Here is a 23573-nt window from a genome sequence, read left to right on the forward strand (position 1 = left end):
AGCAGAATGTTTGTCATGCAAGAACAAAGACAAAAGCCAACACTAAACACCCAATCAGTAATAAAAATGAACCAGGTGTAACTTAAATGCTGCATATTTCTCCCAGCACATAAGAGAAATTTGCTGCAGTGAACCAAGCACAGCCAAGGCATGGCAGTGATGATGGCCAAGGGTTTTAAATCTCCTTCAACTGTGTAGCTATTCTACATGTGCTAACATTCAGTGCCTGCTTAAGTGTCCTTTAACAAAAGGAGCAAACTTGTATGCAGTGTTATATCTCCTTGGACTTGTTCTGCAAGGTAGATGTTTTTAAAATGTCCTATTAAAAACAAATGTTTCCTTTTGCATGTCTGCAATCTGGATTTTTTTTTTTTTGGGGGGGGGGGGGTAGCCCCATAAATGTTTGTATGAAAATGAATGGGAACTAATCCTGATGGGATATATATTGATGTGAAAGAAACCAGCTTTTAGAAAACAAAAATCAGGTGTGGGGTTTTTTTGTTACTCCTGTAAGGTTTGCAGAGGAAACTTCTGGATTGTTACACTCCTGAGTGAGTTATACTCATTCAGTGGCTCTTAGACATGCCACCTGTGGCTCTTCTGAATATTGTTCCCAATGTGGCAACCACACCATATATCAGAAAAGTGGATTGAAGCTACTGCCTGGTGAGGCTCATGGTTAGCAAGAAACATTCATGACTGGAGGATGGGTAAGATGGGAGCCTCCCTGAGATATTGGGCATCATGCCAGGGATGCCTGTCTTGTCCTCTAAATTTAGAAGGTTACAGTTATATCTTACATTATTGTATGTTGGGGTGGCACACAGGGCACATACTAGTCATGGCTCTTTTGGTTGATGGTAATTGTTAATGCAGGAGCCCCATGGCACAGAATGGTAAAGCTGCAGTACTGCAGCCTAGGCTCTCTGCTCATGACCTGAGTTCGATTCTGGTGGAAGCTGGGTTCAGGGAGCCAGCTAAAGTTTGACTCAGCCTTCCATCCTTCCGAGGTCGGTAAAATGAGTACCCAGCTTGCTGTGGGGGGAAGTGTAGATGACTGGGGAAGGCAATGGCAAACCACCCCGTTAAAAAGTCTGCCATGAAAACATCATGATGTGATGTCACCCCAGAGTCAGAAATGACTGGTGCTTGCACAGGGACTAACTTTACCTCTTAAAATTGTTAATGCAGCTGTCCATGAGTTGTGGAGTACTACTGAGGTAGCCTTCCTTGTAGGACTCAATTATTTTGCCCTGAAGTCATGTTGTAGAGAAGTTCTGAGCCAGAACTGAGTGATAGGGATTTATTTTTGTTTGACTTAACAGTAATTTTTTAGAAAGTAGTTTTCAAGAAATACTCTTCTTCTGTCAGAATTGAAAGCAGTGCTACATGATTAAATAGTTTGTGTTGGAAAACACATAGTCAGGAGTAGTAAAGGAATAGTGAAGTTTTTTTGAACAGACAGAAAAAGAACCTGGCATGCAGGGTAATTCTACTTCATAATAAGCCTTTGCACTTTGTTTTGATTATCTTGTTTTCTACTTTTTAAGATGAAAAATTAGGATTTCATAGAAATGCAACAAAAGGGAACATGTGATTTCAGTGCCTGAATAATACAAAGTGAAGAAGTAAATCCAGGGGTTTCTAATGGGTAGCTTGCTAGCTACTGTACAGTAGTTCATGCATCCCTGAGAAGAGCCAAGAAAAAACTGAAAAATCTGCTCTAGGCTTTTCAAAAACTTCGTTTTGTAGAATTTTCTGTGTTGCTTACCTAGTAGCTTCATTTCTGGTGCTTTTCCTAGTTCATGTTATTTCTAGGACAGACTAAAAATTTGTAATATACTAGAAGGGGGTAGTTCAGGATTTTCCCTACTACCCACATGTACCTCTCATGAAACAGATTGGCAATCATTCTAATCCAGGCATCCCTACTGAATTTTTGGTTATTCTGAAGTTTACGTACAGGACCTCCAAAGCCATCCTCTTCGTTTGTTCCAGTACAGGGATATGATTATTTCAAAACAAATTGCTCTTGACTTTTATGTATTTAATCTACCTCTTTGCTACTCATACTACTTGCTTGTGGAGATTCTTACCAACTGCAGCTGAAAAGTGGAAGTTAAGATCCTGTGAGAAGAAAAAAACCCCTGGTAGCCCTAAGAGACCCTAAGAGATTCTGAGACCCAACTGTCCACATCCTTGTACGTAGTAATTTGCTAGTAGTTTGTGTTAAAATTGTGTCAAACCTTCAACTTAAAAATTCAACAGTAGGGAAAGAATATATCCACGTCTTTTTTAGGCACATCTGTGTGAATGGCTGCATATGAACACCCAAAGGGAACTCCAAAAGGAGCAGTTAGCCTTTTCACCCTGTGCAGCTGGTTAAGGTTCATTTTAAACTGCTGGTAACATTGTGAAACTGCATGCTGTTTCTAGTATATGCTTAACCAAAAATAGCATCAGTCTGTGCAGAACAGTCTACTACAAGTATAGGAGGAAGAGAGGAGCCTTCAACAATGGGTGTCCCTGGAGCTTCAGGAAATGATTTTTGGTTTGGGTTTTTTTTTTTTTGCACGAGAAAAGGTGTTTTACTTTCCCGACCCGTCAGTGAATCATGGAGGGAAAACGACCGCAGGATCGGCTTCCCATAGGAATGCAAATGCGATTCCGAGGACCAGGCAAAGTACAAAAATGTGGCCGATCATCAGGCAAGTCAAAGGGCAACTGTGTGCAGTTGGGAAGGAGGGCTGGGAGGGGGCAGATCTATTCTCAGTAGTTCACCGAGGCTTCAAGCTGTGGGGGTTTTGTGGCGCAATGCCGAACAGCCAGCACCAGAACGGGTAAACTTAAGAGAGGCATTCCAGAGTGCCGTTTAAGGTTTTTGAGACACTCGTGTCGAGGATGGGAAGGATTCTGCCCCCCCCCCCTTGGTTTGCTGTTGTTTTGGCTATCCAAAGCCCGCCTCTCCCCACCGTGCTGTTGAGGCAGATTTCTGCTTTTGTTAACCCCACAGACCGGCTGGCGTGTAATCAACCCCTTCCCTTTTAAAAAGAAAAACCACCAGGAGAATAATCTTGCTACCTTTGGGCACGGCTGCTCTACAAATGCGACACTACAGTGCTTTGGGAGACTGAACAAAAAGGCACCGGACCGCAAACTACGGCTTTTGCGAAATTCTCTTCCAGCTATCCGGGTCCCGCCTTTCCTCCAAGGAATTTACGACAGTCAGTGTACATTGGTCTCTTCCCCTCCATTTTGCCTGCACAACACAACCCCCAGAGGTCGTGGTTAAGACCCCAGAGCACGCTAATTTCTGTAGTAGCTCAAAACTTTAATGCCAGTAGTTCACAAAGTAGCATTTGTACTCACAAGACTCTGCAGCTTAGAAGGAATATTGACCTTCACCGCCCTAACTTCTTGGAAGGAGGCGAGATAAACATGTACTAAATAAAATAAATTACACCCCAGCCTCCAAACTATCACATAAACGAATTAAGTACTACATTCTAGAATCTTTGTAAGCCAATCAACGCGTCGCCGCCCCGGCCCTTCCCGGAAATTTGGAGAAAGTAAGTAGGAACTGAATTTGCGTTGTATGGGAACTTTAAAAAACAGCTAAACCCACCCCATTTTCAGCACGCAATAAATGTGCTGGGACGGGGGTGTTTCCCTCTCCCCCCCCCCCTTTCACTCAAAACAAGCACCATTCTCAAGACTCCTGCCTCCTCTAGGCACCCGTCCTAAACGAGAGGGAGGGGGGAAATCCGAACTAACCAGGAAATCCCGCCTCCTCATGATAGACCTGTCAGTTCAGGCCTGTTGTACTTTTAAATCTGTCGGTATTACTTTCTCTATGGAACAACCAGTATAGAAAAGCCGGAAGTCGATTTTCCTTGATTCGTTTCCGGAAATAGCTTCTGTTCCTTTCCTGCTCCTCTAGGGTTCGCCTGATCTCCGCAGAGGAATCCCCGGTAGAACTGAGGAGGGCGAGTTCGATGAAGTGTGGCGCGACCAGGCGGGTTCCCTGAGAAAAGCTCATGTTTTTCTCTCAATCGTGCAGGGAGGAGATTCGCCGCCAACCTCCTCCCCTCGCGCTCTCAGTCAACGAAGTCTTTGACGACCTTTCCATTGGCAAGAGTTTCTTTCTGTTCCTCCGCCTTACTTTCAGTGGGATAGAGGCTGAGACACTGATTTGTCCAAGGCTCACAGGGATTTGTGTGTCAGAGGTGGGGCTCGAATTTTGCTTTTCTATATCATGGAATTTAAAGGGACTTCTGGAAACAAGTGGCTTCAAGGCAAAATGGCAGCACCTTCTCATCTTAGTTCTGCACCCCGTAAGACTGAAATAAAAGTGTACTTCATAAAGGTCGAAGTCTGGAAAAATGTGTGGAGGGGAGCTTCCCCACTGACCCTTGAGTACCGCTTAATTTATTCTGAAGAAGGCAGAGCATATTATCCCTAAACAGAACTGGAATAAAGTAGGGGCAATGGAGGTACTGCTACCTCCCTGTGCAGTTCTCTGCCCTGCTTTAGGGCTGACTGGCTACTGCATTGTTTGAGAGCTGTGTGTGAAGAAGGGTGATACACTGAATCACAGAATAAGTTGAGATCTCTGGCTGGGTATCCATGAAAGTCTTTGACATACAAAGATCACTTGATTATGCAAAGTTCTTCGGAAAAGTTACTCATTGCCCCACATGAATTATAATTAACTCTTATGAACCCCTAGAATTCTCATGTATGGTAACATCAGCTGTTATGTGTTTTGTAGGACTCTGCATCAAGATGATTGCAGTGCAGGATATGTGTCATTCCTAGCTATATGACAGAAGGCATTTATAATAGGGATAGGAAAGGTTTTTGGTACTCAAGTTCTTTTAGTGAAGTCCCTTTGTTATTTCTTTACAGACTGGTCTCATATATAAGGTTTATGTACACCCATAAGTATGTTCCCATTTTCCAGTTCCTGTTTTATTGGCTATCTAGAGGCATGACTAGTTATGAGAAATGTTCACTTTGTATGAAATGTTCAAGAAACTTGAGATTTAGGCTCAGTTTGACTACAGTTATGTGTTTTAAGCAGCAATATTCACTTACCCATATATCAGATCCACTACTTTTGAGTCCACCAGGTTATACACAAGTCTGTATTCTGTTTTCTAGAAAAGTTCAGACAGACGTATGTCTTCAATATAAACCATATCTATTCCTTCTACAGACTGACCCTTATGCCTGACCACACTGATGTCAGCCTTCCCCCAGATGACCGAGTCAGGGGTCTTATTCAGATGGGGAGTTGTGTGGAGGTGAATGAAGATGTCCCACCAAGGAGGTACTACCGTTCTGGGATTGAAATGATCCGGATGGCAACTATCTATTCTGAGGAAGGCAACATTGAAAATGCCTTTATATTGTACAACAAATACATCACGTAAGGAATTTGTATTGGTGGTAATGTGGGGGCTGCTATTCTGATAAATCTGTCAATTATTTCGCATTGCAAACCAGCTGGGTTGCCTGGGGCTGTACTCTGTTCTGGTTCAACTACTTATTTGTTGCGTGATTCAACTGCCCCAGATTCTTGTCTTCTGCCTTAGTTCCAGATTCTTAATAGTAAGAGGAAGGTAGTTATTACTTCTTCTGGTTAAATAGGATCCTTGTGCTGTCTCTAAGGGTTTTCCAAGCAAGTAATCAAAGCTTCCCTCAGCACTAGACAGCCCTAAAAGCCTTGATTTGAAAACAAGAACAACATGCTGGAACTGCATATAATAAATGGGAGATGCTGGGGGAGATAATTTGTTTCTTTGATTTAGAAAGGATGTAATTCAGTGCTGCAGCAGGGCTGTGTGAAACCTATAAAGAACTATATAAAGACATACATTTTTACAAGCTTAGCACTTGTATAGCATTTCAGTGGTTACCAGGTGGTTACCAGGTGACCCAGACTCAAAATTTTGCTTACTCATCAAATTTGGTGATGCTGGACCAGTCATTCCCTCTCAGCTTAACATCTCACAGGGTTCTTATAATAAAATGGATACTTTGTATGCTGCCCTGAATTTTTTGGAAGAAAGGGCAAGGGGATAAAGTATACAAAATAAACAGGTGTAGAGCTATCTTGGTCTGAAGCAGTAGAACAAACTTTCTTGGTTTTAAAGATGCCACTGGATTCAAATTTTGTTCTACAAAATAAACAGCTCAGACTTCAGAACTGTTTTTAGAAAATTAAAAAGTTCACAATATGACACAGCCATGGTGGGAGAGTGGAGGCTGTCGCCTGTCACTAGTAATTTCACAGGCTGTGATCGGAAGGATGCTGTGACAATTTGTACAACTGCACTTTCACACAGTACTTGTAACAGCAGCTTATTCATTAGCAGCAAAATGCAAGGGCTCTTTCCCAAACCATTGTTATACATTTAGTAAAGATATTTGGTTCCCCTTAAAAAGTACAACTCAGGTTAACTTTAACCTTAACCTAGAGAAGTTGATACAAGAATGCAGTTTTGGAAAGATAGATAGATATAGATATAATTTGCCATCATTTCATAGCTTACTTATGGCAACCCTGTGGGGTTTCCAGACAAGATACATTCAAAGGTGGCTTGCCATTGCGTATCTCCTTGTCATGACCCTAGTATTGCTTGGTGGTCCCCCTTCCAGTACTGGCCAGGACTGACCCAGCTTAGCTTCTGAGATGTGACAAGATCAAGCTAGCCTGCATACTGAGAATCCCATTTTTATTAAATAATGTTGGAGTATTTGATAGGAAAAGAAAGGCAATGGCAAACCACCCCGTAAAAAAGTCTGCCATGAAAACATTGTGAAAGCAACATCACCCCAGAGTCGGAAATGACTGGTGCTTGCACAAGGGGACCTTTCCTTTCCCTCCTTTCTGAGTAGAATTGTTGATTCTACCCAGGATACTCCATTTTTTCTGTCTTTACTCTGTTACGTTCATTACATTTTTTCCTGATTAGCATTGCATTCAGCCTCCCTTAACCCCTAGTGCTTCCTCATCTTTTATGGGCATTACTGGGAGGAAAAACAGGCCAAAGCAACGTGGTAAGTATAAAACTTGGTGGAATCATTCCAGCACTGTTCCCTGTTGGCAGCTGTTTAAGCCTCTTTTAACTAAACAAATATCCTAGCTATGGTTCTGCTATCTTGGTAATACATGCAGCCATGGAGGGGTGAAATCTCTAGATGGCGTATTGTACAGAAGATGTTTCTATTCTTCTGATCCTTGTATGTGCCCTGAAAATGAGGGAATTGTAATATATCCTAAATCTGGGTTGGCCATCTTATTCACTATTCTCCAGCAGCCAAACCAACCCTCTGTGATGCTGAGGCTTTATTACTAAAGTTGGCATCATTAAAAGTATTAACTGAATGTGCTGGGGTGAATTGAGTTCATTGCTGCTGGCGCTGAGAAGTGAATTTGCTTTTTGAAAGTTTCCTTTCTCAGTTTAGCATACTGGTCCTTTTAGCTGTTCAGAATACACACGAGGTAGCAGTACAATAAAATGTGCATGGAAGCACAAGAGTAAGACTTTTCCCCCACCGTTACTTTTCAAACATTTGCTAGAATCTCTAAGTCCCTTCTACTGAAGATTTAATTGAAGTTTTGTTTAAATCTCCATCAAAATGAAAGTAAGCTAATTTTTAAAAAAACAAGTAAATTGCTATGTATGTTTCAGTTTTATATTAGCTTCTAGAGATCAGTGACCTAGTTTATAGATCACCCTCAGTAATGGAGCAGCTTCTGTTCTTAGGCCATTTTCTGAGCCCAAAAAGTAAGGTTGTTTTGTTTAGTTATTACTAATTTTATTCACTGTTTTAATTGTTTACTATGATGCATGCTGCCCTGAGTCCTTTGAGGAATGTTGGTGTATAAATTTCATAGATAATAAATTAATAATAAAAGGGGTGTCTTACAGTATATTCTGTGCAGAGTTACTCCATCCTAAGTCTACTAAAATAAGTGGTTTTAGGCTTCAGTGCCCTAATCTGGATATCCCAAGCTAGCTTCATCTGGGAAGCTAAGCAAGGTCAGCCCTGGCTAGTATTTGGATGGGAGACCACCAAGGAAGTCCAGAGTCTCTATGCAGTGGAGCACGATGACAAGCCACCTTTGAATGTCTCTTTGCCTTAAAAACCCTATGGGGTTGCCATAAGTTCACTGCAACTTGGTGGCAAAAGAAAAAAGAGTGCAGTGCATCTGCATAGATTTACACTGTTTGCACAATTAATAGTGTAAGCAGGAGGTGAATGAATTATTTCTGCCTTGCAAAGCAACAACTGATATTAAAATTGTTGCTGTGGTTTGTGTTGCGCCTTTCTGAAATGGGCCTTTTTATTCCTGTTGTGGTTGGGGTAGAAAAGAAGAATGCTTAGTTTATAAGAAAGAACAGAATTATATCCTGGAAATCTGCATTCAAAACATATAAACTTGATTTCTTGAGGATTCTGTCCAAATCCTGAACATAATTGTTTATTTCCTGTTGCCATTTCTCTCTCCCCCTCCCCTTTGTTCTTTTATTATCTCAGGCTTTTCATAGAGAAACTTCCAAAACATCGGGATTACAAAACTGCTGTCATCCCAGAGAAAAAAGACACAGTGAAAGTAGGTGGTAACTTTTTGGGGGAGGGGGGTCATTCTGCCAATTTTCCTCCCAATTTTAGCAGAACTTTGTGGTTTAATGTCTTTCCTAATACCTGAAATTTGCTGCATGCAAAACCATCTAAAAAGGAGACATGAGGTCATTTCCCTGGAGACTCTAACTCAGAACCTTCTGAGACTGACTCACTGCCTACTGTGCTAGAAAGGCTGAGCCCTCTCTGAACAGCTTCTGCTCATTGTACTAGGATTTGTCTAAGAGAACATCTGCATGGATTGTGGCCCATGCTGTGTCTGTTGCCCTTAATGATGTCTCTGACAATGCTTTTAGGAGCTATGCTGGTTTTGTTAATTTTTATATTTTAAGAATGCATATCCTGCCCCTCAGTCACTTGGCTCCTGAAGGCATCCTCTTGTTGATCCCATGTTCTGTTGGTCTACTGCCCTCTTTTTTAATCTTTTCTTCACCCAGAAGCTGAAAGAAGTTGCATTTCCTAGAGCTGAGGAACTGAAGAAGGAGCTTTTAGAAAAATATAACAAAGAATATGCAGACTACAATATGCGGAAGGTCAGTAATGGGACATCAGATGCTTAAGCCCTGTATTTGAGGTATGCATCTGAAGAATGTTGGGTTTTGGCAGAAAAGAACCCTTGCATAGGATATTAATGTCTTGATTAGTTAAGCTGCTTTCATAGAAAAGGCCTTCAAACCTCGCAACTCCTAAGCACAAGTATGAAGTGATCCACATTACTGGTATGATCAGGGATACCCTTGTACTGTAGAGATGTGTCAGAGTGAATGTGACCCACTTTCCAGCAGTGCCCATATTTGAACTAAAGTAATCAGTGCTTAAAGAACAAATCTTCCTTCAGCCATCTTACCCCTATGCAAAAATATCTGCTAGTTACTAAATGGAACACCCCTAATCTGCAGTGACTCACACAAATGCGATCTACTGATAAACTAGTGAAGTTTTTCTAAAAGCTTGTGCTGCTTTTTTGAGAGGACTCATACAAGCAGCTAACCTGGGGAAGCAGTCAGAATAATATCGGTAATCTGACACAGTGCCAGTGCTAGTTTGCCCACCTTTCAAGAGCCAAAGATTGCAAGAAGCCACATGTACTGTGCACTCAAGATGTGGGAGGTAGTCAAAGAGGTAGAGTGAACGAGTGACCCTATCTTACCTGGTTAAGTTCCAGCAAAGGTGCAGTTTATTAAGCAGGGGTCTGAGTGTCCAAGCAGCCAGTAATCCAAAAGTACTCCCACTGAAAAAAGGAAAAACAGTAAGATGTATGAGATGTGTCAGACTGAGTGCTGTGCAGCTCAGGAGGTAGTCCTGGACAGGCAAAAACCTGATTTGAAGCCAGATTCTGACCCTACTCACAGGGCAAGAGTCTTGAGTCAAAAAAGATTATTTTCCTTCCAGGCTTGGAAAAAGGGGAGGAGGCAAGGTAGACTAGACATGCCTGTTCCCTGATACCACCCCCCCCCAAAAAAAATGAATGAATGAATGGGATTATACTTGGTCTTTGGGAATATTTCCAAGTAAGGAAAGAGCTTAAAAATCTCCAAGTGGGAAAAGATGGTCCTTGGAGTGGGGGATTGTCAGGCAATTCAAAAAACCCAAATTAGATCAGTCTGAAGAACCTTGTAGTGAGAAATGTTAATTAGTGTACAGCCCTTTTCCTGGCAGAACACTAACAAAACCAGATCCTTTTGAAGCAAAGTGCACTGATTAAATAGTTGGACAGCCCTGATTAATATATGATACCCTGGGGCTAGGCAACGCTTGAATTCCCTTAGGAGCTGCTGCTATTATTCTCATTGAGTGCAATGAGCTCAGTCGTGCTCACTGCTGAATGTCTTATTTTTGTTGTAAAGGCTGAAGCTGCTGACTAGGCTGCTTCCAAAAGAGGTTTTGCTTTGGTTTTGTGTCTAAAGTGTAGCAGGTTTTGGGGGGGATATCCACAGTACACCACCCCTGATCATCCACATCCTATGTTTTCTCCCATTTTTGCTCTGATTTTTCCCAAACCTGTTTTGTACAGTTTTTAAGGAAATATTGCAATCAAAGTGTCTCTGCATACTGTGTGCATAGGAAGGTGTGCATTTTTGCAGGTTCTCTTCACATTAGCACCATGTACCTTGCCCCAGCCCCTCTCTCACTGCTATTCTCCAGCCCCCCCCCCCTCCAGTAGAGGGCTTTTTCAGTCTTCTTTGCTAGAAATCATAACAAACAATAGTCGTAAGGAAGCCAGACAAATCCCTCTGGTAGCATGGGAGGCTGGAGCAAGAAAAATGTGCAGGAGAATTACCATGTGGATGCAAAGCCATATGTTGAACCACAGCCCCTCTCAAAATATTTAAATCTAGGTTTTGCCACTTGTCACCCTGTTACTTTCAAAATATTCTGGTTTCAGAAGAAGCAGGAGGAGGAGTTTGCACGTAACTTGGCTCTGCAGCAGCAGTTGGAGGAGGAGAGGCAAAGGGTGGCCCTGATGAAGCAGCAACAGGCAGAACAAGAACAGTTTCATGCCTTCGAGGAGATGATCCGGCGCCAAGAGCTGGAGAAAGAGCGCCTGAAAATTCTACAGCAGTTTGGAAAAACAGAGCCGGTCCCAGACTCCTTGGAGGGTCCCTTGATTCCTGGAGTGGTCACCCCCCCAACTGATGCAAAGACTCCCTGCCATCCTGTGCAGCCTTCAAGCCCTGGAGGAGGAGCTGTGGTGCCAAAGCCCCCCGTTGTAGACAGGTCTCTGAAACCTGGAGCTTTAGGGAGCCCAGAAAGCCGTTAGTATATTTTAGAATTACCTTGATCTACTTTTTTTTTGCTGTCAAGTGTTGAAACAGTCTTACCAGAACTGTTAATTAAAGTTTGAGAAAATGTATGGAAATCCTCCAATGCCAAAAAAACCCCAACCCTCCTCATTATAGCAGAAAATATTCTGAAATTAAATTTTAGTATTGGAACCATTAAAAATCCTGATTCTGTCAAGATAGAAGGCTGTCAGCAGAAGACACTCTATGCAAAATATTGAATATCCCTCATCATTCTGCTGGCTTTCTGCTCCTTTAATGCTTTTTAACTTAAAACAAAGGTATTTATTTGGAACTAGGTTGATATCTAATAATGAGGGAAATGGAGCCCAGTGCCTTGGCTTCCCTGCCCAGGTGCTGTACTTGAACAGTTGATTAACTTGTTTACCATTTTTCTGTGCCTTTGCTGCTGTGACTCTTGCTTTCTGCTATCTGCTTTGGACAAATGATGGACTGTTACTTAACCTGCTATAGTGTTATTCTTCTGTTTCTTATTTAACCTAAACATACCAAATTCTTCCAGCCTTTCCTCATAGGACTTCATTTCTTGACCCATCATTCTCCTCTTTATTGCACTCTCTTAATCTATTTGATTTTTCCTAGAGCTGAACACAATGCTGTATCTGCAGTCTAACTAGTGCAGAATAGACAGGAACTAATCCTCGTACCTATAACTAGTACACTTAACTTCCCCAGATTGCACTTGCTCTTGTCACAACAGTTCACATATTGCCTGAAGTTCACTATAGTCCACAAATATTTTTCACTTGCACTGCTATCCAGCCAGGCATCTCGCATCCTGTACTTTGTTTTTTTCCTACCTAATTATAGAACCTCATGTCTCTTTATCAGACTTCATTTTATTAGTTGCTGTCCAGTTTCCCATTTAAGATCTTGTTGAACTATTATCATTTTACAAGGCAGTGGTTCTCAAACCGTGGGTCAGGACTAGGGATGGGCATGAACCGAACCACAAATCATGATTTGTGCTAAAAATTGCCAAGTCATGGTTCGTTCTGAACTGGTTCATCTGATCCCACTGCACCCAAATGCAAAATGAACTGGCCTTTTTTCTTGGCGTGTCATTTGATTTGTGTATGCTTCATTTTTCCAGACAACCTGGCACCAGCATGATTCCCCATCCCCTGTGCTTCTAGTCAGTTTCTGGTGAAACTGACTAGATGCCACAGCTCCAATTTCCCCAGCCCCCTGTGGTTTCTAGTCAGTTTCCAAGTTTCCTGGGGGTGAAACTTGACATACCCTTAGGAGAGCAATTTACTGGGGGCATCTCCTTTGGGGGGCTGCATCTCAGCCCCCCAGAATCCAATTCATACCAAACTTGGAGAGCAGATAGAGGAGAGTCCGCTGAAGAGTTTGCCACAAGTTTGGCGTCTCTGGCCTACTCAGACCATTCTACACCTTCCTGAACCCAACAAACCACTAATTGTTTGAGAAATTGAAAACAACAAGAAATGAACAACCACAAACCAAACTGAACCACCATTTTTGCGTTCCATGCCCATCCCAAGTCAGGACTCTCACAGGTGGATCACAAGGCTAGGAGGAAGGTGCAACAGGTGGAGCATTTTACAAATACGATCAGTCTTAGCAATTAATTGCAGAAACTCAGAAAAACAAGTCCCAGCATCTGCTCCCACTTCCTCAGTACCATTAAGGTGCTCTGACTGTCTCTCACCGACTTCACAATTCCTAGCTTCATCCTCCATCATGGGAGTAAACAATTCCAAAACAGCAGCAGCTTCAGTTAAGTCAGTTAAATCCTCCAGCATTACATACCAGTTACAGGTAGAGATCTGAGTTGAGTAAAAGTCATTTATCTTCAATTGTTTGGCAGAGGGTGGGGCAGTATCCTCTTCCTCCCTCACATGCTTAGGTGTTTTCATAATTGAAAGTCATTGAAACTAATATTCATTACAAACTTAAATCACAATGCAAACTGTTTGGATGGAAATTAGTCATTGGCTGGAGACTTTACAGAGCAATTAATCTGACACTTCATTGTAGTTGCTGCAGTTGTCTCACCATTAGGAGTGGCCACCTGGAACAGAGTCTTATTCAAAAAGTCAGTGGTAAACTTCAAACTGCTCTCCCCTCAGCCAACCTCAGAGAAAGCTCATAGGTCATAAAATTATAAATAGCACTGAAAACGCCACTAAAAACAAGAGTTTTAAATTGATAAAAGAAGACGGGGCAAGGAGGAGAGCAACTAAGTCCAGGAAGGAGGTGGAAATGGGGTGAGCTGGTAAAGGAGGCTTGTGAAGGCTCAATTTCAAATTTAGGTTGCCTGCACATACAAAGCAGCCATTAAATAGTCTATTGGTCAGTATTGGTGTTTATTTATATTATTTATAGCATGCCTTTCTCCTTGATGAGGGCCAAAGTAGCTTATATTTATTAATAGTAGAAATGAAAATAACTTATCTTGTTTTTTATGTCAGGGATAGTGGCACAGAGTCACTTTGCATCTGTGTCCTTAAAAGTAGAGTAAGTTTAGGAGTGCATTTGAGAAGATATTGACCATCCTCTCAGTTCTGTTCATTTGTAAACCTGACAAGACTTCCCTTGACATTTTCATCCAACTGACTGATAAAACAGAGCCAGGACACAGCCTTGTGGTGCACCATGCAAAAATATTTTTCAGTTTGATAAAGAATGGTTCATAAACATGCTTGGAGTACAGTTCTTTAATCAAATGCCAGTCCACCTAATAATGCTTCTGTACCATGTTCTATCACCTTGCCAGTCTAACTACCACAAAAGTAGTTACCACAGTCTAACTACCATTTGACTTTATCAAATGCTTTCCTAAATCTGGTATATTACATCAATAGTGTCTTGTTGGCTTTCCAAATAGAGAACTTGATCAAAAAGAAATACTATTAGCACAACATTACTTGTTCTTGACAAATTCTTGATGCCTTCTTGTGATGAATGTATTGTTTTCTAGATGCTCACAGGTCAGTTGTTTTATAACTTTCCTATACATTCTGAATCCTTTTTTGTAAAGAAAGGAACTACATTTGGCTCATATCTAGTCTGCTGGAACCTCCCACATTCTCCAAGTATTCTCAGAGGTCATAGACAAAGGTTCTGAAAGAACGTCAGCAAGTTCCTTTACTACTCTAGAACGCAATTCATCTGATCCTGGAGACTTACTTAAGGTAGCTAGACATTCTCTGACAGTCTCTTCATCTATCTTGACAAATCTTTTCCACTTACCAGTTTTATGACTTTGATCCAGTTGAGCAATGTTGCCATTATAAAAGAAGACAGAAGCCAAAATAGAAATTAAGTAGTTCCACCTGTTAACTGTTCATTCTTTACTAATGGGTGGACTTGACATTTCTGTCTTTTCCTTTTTCCTTTTAATATATTATTATTATTATTAGCCCCAAGTCATTCTGCATGTTAGTCTTTCTGACACAGTCCCTGCAAGCTTGACCTACTTATTTGTACTCACCTTTGGTAACTTGTCTCTCCTTCCATGTCTTACATCTTTCTTTAGTCTGAGTTCCTTAGTAAAATCTTTATACAACCATAGCAGATTTTTACCGTTGTTTTCCATTCTTCTTTTGTAATGTGATTTTTTGTGATTTTTTTTCTTTTGCTTCTAGTACCTAGAACTGTGTGGCCTTTAAGTATAGATCCCAAAGCAGCCTTTTCTGAGTTCTAGTTCTTAGAAATAGCCTGTGTCTGAACTGTACCACTTGACTGAATAATTCTCCATCTACAAAACCTCCATGTAGTAATCTATCAGAACAGAGAGAAGAAGCTGTTCGCTCTCTATATGATTTTGGGTGGGTTTGCTACATTGTATTCCTATGAGCCTCCACAGGTCAGAAGTGGTAAACATACACCTGTTACCTAATATTCTGTTTGAGAAAACAAACCTGATGCATGCATGTGACATTGCTTATCAAAACCTCTTGTTTCTGCAGATGCAACTATAGAAGGACTTCGTCACATTATTGTTCCCAGGGAGCTCTGCCATAAGTTTCTCCAGCTGGCTGATGCAAACACTGCACGGGGCGTAGAAACCTGTGGGATCCTTTGTGGGAAGCTGGTAAGGTATCTTCCTGGATGATTGCATGTCAATGTCTGATAGCCTTTTGGCTTTGACTCTTCTGCACTGGCAATCTGACCACTTGGAAATGCCTCCAGTCTGTTATATTCCACTTTCTGCTTATTGCTTAGGAAGTGATTCCACACTTTAAAGCTGTTTTGCAGATAGAACTTTTCTTTGTCCTCAAAGCTGCATTTTTGCCAATAGTGCCATTTGGGTAGACAGTGTCAGGAATACAGTGACTTGAAGCAAAATTGTGAAGCCTTCCTCAGTTTTTCTGAGGAAAACTTCACAGTAGAACCCTGGGACCAAATGGAGCTCCGCACTGTCAGCCAAAGTGCAAGCAGCAGAGCTGAACAACTGTGTGGGAAGAAGAGCAGATGGATAGGAGGAGCCTGGAGGAAGTGGATGAGGGACATACAGAAGTGATGCACGGAAGCAGCAGCATCCTGAAGAAATGCATAAATGGAGGAGGCATGAAGTTAAAAGAAACCGAGGCTGGGTAAAATCTTCATACAGGCTGGATGGTGGGTAGGAAGGGCCTTGTCATGCTAGTAGGGCAGGTAAAAGTGTCTTCTGGAAACTTGGGAATGGTTGGCTAAAGTGGTGAACAGGAAAGGCTGAATTTTACTAAGCAGCCAAAAATATTTCCTAGTGTATAGTGCATTAGAAACCAGAAACTTGATTAAGAATTAGTGAGTTGTTTGAAGAGCAATTGGTGAATGACAGGGGTGGAATTCTAGCAGGAGCTCCTCTGCGTTTTAGGCCACCCACCCCTGATGTAGCCAATCCTCCAAGAGCTTACAAAAAAGAGCCTTGTAGCATTGGTTACATCAGGGAGATGTGGCCTAATATGCAAAGGAGCTTCTGCTAGAATTCCACCCCTGATGAATGAGGTTTAGAGTCATCGAGGTTGCTTGGTGTTTATACCAAAGAGTAGTTTGTCTTGCCATATGAGAAGTGGTGATGCCATTTGGTCTTCTCTCCCAGATGAGGAATGAATTCACAATAACCCACGTCATTATCCCCAAGCAATACGGGGGCCCGGACTATTGTAACACTGAGAATGAAGAAGAGCTCTTCCTGATCCAGGATCAGTATGGCCTTATCACCCTGGGATGGATCCATGTAAGTCTTTATTCATGAAGCCCTTCAGGTGGAAAAAATAATTCTGTTCAAGTCACAGATTTTACAAATGCACTGCTGCTAGCTATGAGGCAGGCAGGAGATTAACTCAGAGGTTCCTAGAAGGTCCCAAGGCTGTTTTGTGTATGAAATCTTGTGCACTCTTCTTGTGTTGCGTTTGTTGATTTCTGTGAGGCTTGTGCAGGTTACCTTCCTGGTGAACTGTACCCACATAAGAACATAAGAGAAGCCATGTTGGATCAGGCCAATGGCCCATCCAGTCCAACACTCTGTGTCACACAGCGGCCAAAAAAATTATATATATACACACTGTGGCTAATAGCCACTGATGGACCTCTGCTCCATATTTTTATCTAACCCCCTCTTGAAGCTAGCTATACTTGTAGCCGCCGCCACCTCCTGTGGCAGTGAATTCCACATGTTAATCACCCTTTGGGTGAAGAAGTACTTCCTTTTATCTGTTTTAACCTGACTGCTCAGCAATTTAATCGAATGCCCACGAGTTCTTGTATTGTGAGAAAGGGAGAAAAGTACTTCTTTTTCTACTTTCTCCATCCCATTCATAAGCTTGTAAACTTCTATCATGTCACCCTGCAGTCGACGTTTCTCCAAGCTAAAGAGCCCCAAGCGTTTCAACCTTTCTTCATAGGGAAAGTGTTCCAACCCTTTAATCATTCTAGTTACCCACATTGTGTGGAGCTTCTGTCTAAAGATTCAGAGTGCTTCAGGCTGCCTCTGATGTTTATGATTGGGCACAGGGTACATTCAATGGAAGTGCTGTTAAGCAGTTTCTGTTTACATCCATGGCACATGTGCAGGACGGCTTCCCCATGGATTATGTTGAGTGTGAGTGTTTATAGGGGGTGTCATTTAGACTTATCTCAGGCACCCAAATATCAGACATTTGTTCTTTAAGGTCTTTTGGGAATTTGGAATAAAGAGGCATCATTATGTAAATGACAACAAGCTCTGCTTTCCCCCCCTGAGATATAATGGCTGTGTTGAACTGGTTCGTGGTAGGAGTAATGGAGTGGATGAGGGATAGTAAAGTAAAGCTCAGTCTAGATAAGGCTTGACCCTGTTGGATCATACCAGTGGTCCATCTAGTCCAGCATCCTGTTTCACACAGTTGCCCTGAAGGGCCAAACAAACAGGACATAGAAGCCAAGGCCCTCCCCTGCTGCTGACTCACCTGGTATTCTGAAGTTTACTGTCTTTATATATGGAGGCTCCTTTCAATCACAATGGCTGGTGCAGCTCTTCAGGAACTGGAGAACTGGCCTGTTCTGCGTGAGGTTTGCAGCTTGGTACCTTTTTATTACACTGCATACAATATCTTGGCCTGCATTGGTGGAGGACCTTAGGATATATATATTTAAAATAAATACCCAGTAACTCTGAAAAACTGTGTATGTCTTTCCTGGTGCCTGGTTTAACTCTGTCTTCTCCTTATTTAGACTCATCCCACCCAAACAGCTTTTCTGTCTAGTGTGGATCTGCATACACACTGCTCCTACCAAATGATGCTGCCAGAGTCCATAGCTATTGTTTGTTCTCCAAAATACCAAGAGTAAGTTTCTGGGGGTTTTGCACTGCTCAGTCACAACACATGTATATTCAGTTTTTCTGCCCAGATTTCACTGGCAAGCACATGCAAAACAGAAGGAATACAGACATGAGGTGAGAAAAAGAATTAGAGATGAAGACGTGTTCCCAAGGTGGTGCTATATTAGCTTGCTGTAGATGAAATGATAATTTATGGCATCAAAATCTAGCTGATGTACTGGTATATAAGCTTTCATGAGCAAGAGTCTACTGAATCAGATGCATTCTGTGGTGTGGGGTACAGACAAGAGAACTAAAGTGTTTTAACGAGATGCTAGATATCCCAGTTTCCCAGGACATAAATATGTTACTTCCATCTTTGTTGTGCAACCTAATGCAAGATCCCAGAAGTGAATGACAGCAATCAGTCCTTCAGGCAGGGACATGGGTTTACAATAAGCATTTCAAAAGCTGCAGTACCCATCTGGGACAAATGACAAGGCTAGGCAGGTAACGAGGAGTCATGTTCTGTGGGGTCCCACATACAAAAGGACAGAGCACTACTGATTGTCACTTACAACACTCAGCTAAAACCTCTCCAGTGAAAATTAGAAACCTATAACATCTCTTGAAAGATAATTTTTCCTTCTCTTAGACTTTGTGGGGCAGTCCTGGAGTACTGACAGCTCCCCAGACTGAAGCAATTACCAGCAACAATAAAACACTCAGTGGAATTAGCCCCTGCCATAAACTCCAATATCAACTCTGTCCCCACATCCTTGCAAACATTACTGTCATAGAACCCAGAATCAGTGCCACCATCAGGTGTCATTTACCTGCACATTTAGCAGTACCCTTCTGCCATTTATGCTGGAGAGACTGGACACTTCATGCAAGAGAATTAAATGGGCACAAATCAGGCATTTATAACTGAAACATTCAGAAACCAGTAGACAAGCGTTTCAGCCTCTGGGATATTCAATAATTGACTTAGAGGTTACTCTACTTGAGCAGAAGAATTTCAGAGAATAATGCCAGTCTTGCTAAATTGGAATTAATATGCAGACTTGGTAACATTAGGCTTGTACTCTGCTGGGACTTGAGGTGGCTAGTTCACTGCAAAAAGCATTTGTCCCTCTTTACAGGATAATCCACTCAAACTGGACTGCTCTTTTGAGTGGATGATGCTTTCATAATGTAAGAATCTTGAGTCTTAGTAATCTGATCTTTGTTTGTAATAATTACCACACCCTCACTTTTCTGCTGTTTGTAGTTTTGGAGTTCTCTCTCTCTCTCAGTATAACACTTCATGCATTTGATGAAGTCTGCTTTTGCTCCTGAAGGGTTATGCCGCAATACCTTCATTTTTTATTCATTTTAAGAGAACCAAAGTTTCAATATATTTGTAGAATATTTAGAATTTGTACTGGACCAGCTTCTGTTTACAAAACATTGTGCCAGCATTTGCTAGATTTTATATTGGCTGACCACTTGGGATTTTGTAGCAAAATACCACAGAATTGGACCAGCTGAAGAAATCTGAGGTTTGAAGAAAGCTGAACTGTTTTGTTCACATTTTTTTCTAGGACAGGATTCTTTAAATTAACAGACCATGGCATGGAAGAGATCTCTTCATGTAGACAAAAAGGATTCCATCCCCACAGCAAAGATCCCCCTCTCTTTACTGTAAGTATCAAGAGACGAGAACTTGAACACCGCTTATTGTCACCTCTTCTTGCTGATTTTCCTGAGCGTACCTCATTCTGGAATGGCATCCTAATAGTATAATGGAAGGGCCAAAGAAGGAACTTGTAATGTTTTCTGTTCTGCTTCCCATTGAGTACCCTGCCTTTGCTTACCCCTATTTAGGATTTTTCCCTCTCTACTTTCTTGTGAAATGTTAGGAACTATATCTAGAATCTCTTTCACAGCTGGCATTCCTACTGCAAAGGAAATAGTAGTAATGCAAGTAATGTGTGTACATACACGCGCACACACACACATAGAGCTTAGAAGATCAGCTGCTGCTGGTGGAGTATTTTCCTCTCTTTGGACTGGCCACATTCCTATTCAGGGAACTAGGGAAGCCGTCTTGAGACAGGGTTGTCTTGCAGAACTTCAGTTGACCACTGGAACCTTCCCATAGGAAGAATGCCTACAGTTGCACATGATGCCACTAGATTTGCTGCTTCTAACTTATCTTAGCAAAGTGGCAGGGATAAATCCATATCTTTTATTAGGGATTTTTTGGTAAGCACTGTAGCTAGTGTCATAGCTGTGATCTGGCAGGAGCCAGAATTCCCTAGTTCAAATCCTTGTTCAGCTGCCAACTCACTGTGTACCTTACATAAACCAGTCGGCTGTCCTTGCAATATGGATGCAGTGACAATGGCCTACAATTATGAACAATTATGTGATGTGCTTTGAATGTTTGAAGAATTTGTTTACTGCTTGCAACATGTGGCTCCCATCTGTGGAGATCTAAATCAGGGCCGTACTAGAGGGATTTTTCAGCAGACTTGGGGGACTCTCTGAATTTGCAGAAAAATCTTAAATAAACAAATAGGGAATTTAACCCCCCCCCCTCCCCAATACAATTGCATTCTGTATGTACATGCAAAAGTACGCCGGCAGCCATTTCAGGCCAACAGCAGATGCTGGCAGCTGCTCTGGGCCCAGCAACAGTGAAAGCTGCCAGCTACTGTGGGCCTGGGTGCAGCAGATGAGGATACCACAGCAGAGGAGGACAGTGATCACTGCTCCATGGCATGGTGGCAACAGCAGAAGCTGGCAGCCACTGCTCTGAGCCTGAAAAAATCACAAACTCTCTCCATTTACAAAACAATTTCTCTGTGTAATATAAATAGCCCTCAACAGTTCATAGAATTACACTACAATAATGTAGTTAGAAAACCATCCATTGCACAACGTAGCAACTGTCCAGAAATCATCAGCATTTAATTGACAGACAGAAATGGGCAGTGGCATTCCACAGAAAAATGAATAATTTTTTAAAAAAACAAACAAACAGGAAGCTGGGAAAAGAATTTTGGCATTTCAAGTCTGCTGAACCTATGAATATGAAAGACGGCTCCTAGAAGGATAGTCTATATCCAAAATGAAATTCGACCAGTTCTTTTATCGTCGGACTGGATTCAGAAAGTATTATGATTTTTGGACAGTAGCTATGTTGTGCACTGGATGGTTTTCTAATTGCGTTATTGTATTGTAATTCTATTATGAACTGTTGAGGACTATTTATATTACACAGAGAAATTGTTTTGTAAATGGAGAGAGTTTGTTGTTTTTCTCAGTCATCGCATCTCCATGGTCCTGCTGTCTACTGACTGCTTTGAGCCCAGCAGCCATGGAAGCTAGTTGGTGCTGCTGGCCTGGGTACAGAGGCTGGCAGCCCCTGCAGGCCCAGGCACCATGGAGGTGGAGGCCAGGCCTAGGTGTGGTGGCAGTAAAAGCTGGCAGCTATCACATGCCTGGATGGAGCTGCAGATGCTGGCAGAAGGATTCTGTGATAGGTGATGGGGACTGGAGCCTCACCAGGCTCAGTTTTGGGGAGGGAATATGGGATCTCCCCACCCACAAATCTCACAGGCCCCCTCTTGTACTATCTAAATACTAACTATTGTTATTCTGTTTTTTCCTTTAGTTTTTACATGGCATCATATATAATGGAAAATGTCACATGCCATTGCATACAGTTATATCTTTCTCTCTCTTTCAGATCTGCAACCATGTGACTGTCATGGAGCGGGAAGTGACAGTACTGGACCTTCGATAAAACAGATGCCTTTTGCCTTTGACACCAGCTCGTTGTCCTCCTCCAAGTTAATTTATGGAAGATTTTTCTCTAGTAACTTACAGTCCCCTCTGCGCAGCGATTCCCAGTATTATTAGTAATACCAGCTGTTAATATGTCAGAAATTTTGCAGCTTCTTTGATCTCTCACAGTTGTTAAATATTGGAGGAGATGGGGAACAATGAATTCCTAATTCTTTCTTAAACTGAAACTAACACTAAACTTTATTTAAGCAGTGTCTGGTTGCTTACTGATCAGCCATGCACTCCAGCATATCGCAAAGCAAGAAGGCAGAACCCAGCAAACAAATTAAATAATACTTAGAGGCTTTTTGCAAGACTCCAGCACAGAAATCCTTCTGTTAGTCTTCCTTCCTCTAAATGTCTCCAGTCAAGCTGCACACTCAGCCCTCCCCCATTCGCATTATTGGAAGTCTGGGCTCTCCAGGTGATGAACTAGTGTGCTGTAGTGATTGGAGTGTTAATCCTGGGATCTGGATGACCCAGGTTCAAATGTGTCCTCTGCCATGCAGCTCACTGGGGACAATGGGCTGCTTGCTCTCTCAGCCACACCTACTTCACAGGGTTGCTGTGCCCACAAAATGGGACAGGGTGAAAAATACATGCCACCATGAACTCCTGCAAGGAAAGGCAGATTAAAACGTACTAGGGAAGATGAGTCTGGAGTTCTCAGCTTCACAAGGCTGTGTCAAGTACTCAGCCTTCCATGAGCAGCTACACAGTAATGTTTACAGTGGGAAGAAACAGTTCTGTATGAAGACTATATGGTTGTTTACATGCTAGCCTGACGTTTATAAAAGTTGCAGATGCTTTTTCAGACTTTTCAGTCTTTTGAAAAAAAAATAATCAAAGGAGGGGTTGCCTGAGTTTCTCCCACTGGTTTGTTGTTTCTGAAGTAGCGCATTCACATCACTTCAGGAATGCTGCTGCTATTGCAACTTATTTGAAGTGATTCCTGAGCTCAGTCTCCCCTCACCTCTTTTTGTCTTCTGCTGCTGCCCAGATGGGTTTGCTCCTGTATGCATTTTACATCCTTGCACTTGATCCTTGGCAAGTGTCTAGAAGTTTGTGCTAGCCTTGATGGGTGTTCAGTCCCCACCTCCTTGACCAAAGATAGCTTCTGCAAAGCAATGGTGTGCAACAGCTCTGGCTGTCTCTTGATACTGAAGGTATTAATCCTCCCTGGTTCCTTTATTCATATCTGTATTGTTGCTGGAAGAGGAAATCATTGTGCTAGGATTCTTTCTCACACAGTCCAGAGAGTCTCAAATATGCCATCATGTTTTCAGATCTGCAGTTTTTATCCTGTGAAGTATAAATGCAGTGATATTCATAGTCCTTTTTCACCTTCTTTCTAGTAATTACTTGAGACCTCCAAAAGTAGATGCTGGCACTTACAGGACCTTTGTGTTTTAGATCTGTTTTATCTTTTATCCATTGTGATACTTTGATTAAGAGAAACTTCAGTGCCAAAGGTCTGAACACATGAAACTGCCTTACACTAAATAAAACCATTGGTCCCTCAA

At 42.0% G+C, this 23573-nt stretch overlaps 1 protein-coding gene across 1 annotated transcript; it reads left to right on the top strand.

Moving 5' to 3' along the window:
* The first annotated feature begins 3855 nt into the window (after positions 1-3855).
* On the top strand, positions 3856-23573 carry STAMBP (STAM binding protein). Its single transcript, XM_060251299.1, has 10 exons — positions 3856-4226; positions 5219-5431; positions 8551-8626; positions 9093-9188; positions 11042-11411; positions 15398-15522; positions 16513-16650; positions 18126-18238; positions 19800-19899; positions 21953-23573. Exons 2-10 carry the CDS (start codon positions 5229-5231, stop codon positions 22007-22009), a joined length of 1278 nt encoding a protein of 425 aa, XP_060107282.1. The 5' UTR covers positions 3856-4226; positions 5219-5228; the 3' UTR covers positions 22010-23573.

Source organism: Heteronotia binoei, chromosome 12, assembly GCF_032191835.1.
Source record: "Heteronotia binoei isolate CCM8104 ecotype False Entrance Well chromosome 12, APGP_CSIRO_Hbin_v1, whole genome shotgun sequence".
NCBI classification, from domain to species: domain Eukaryota; kingdom Metazoa; phylum Chordata; class Lepidosauria; order Squamata; family Gekkonidae; genus Heteronotia; species Heteronotia binoei.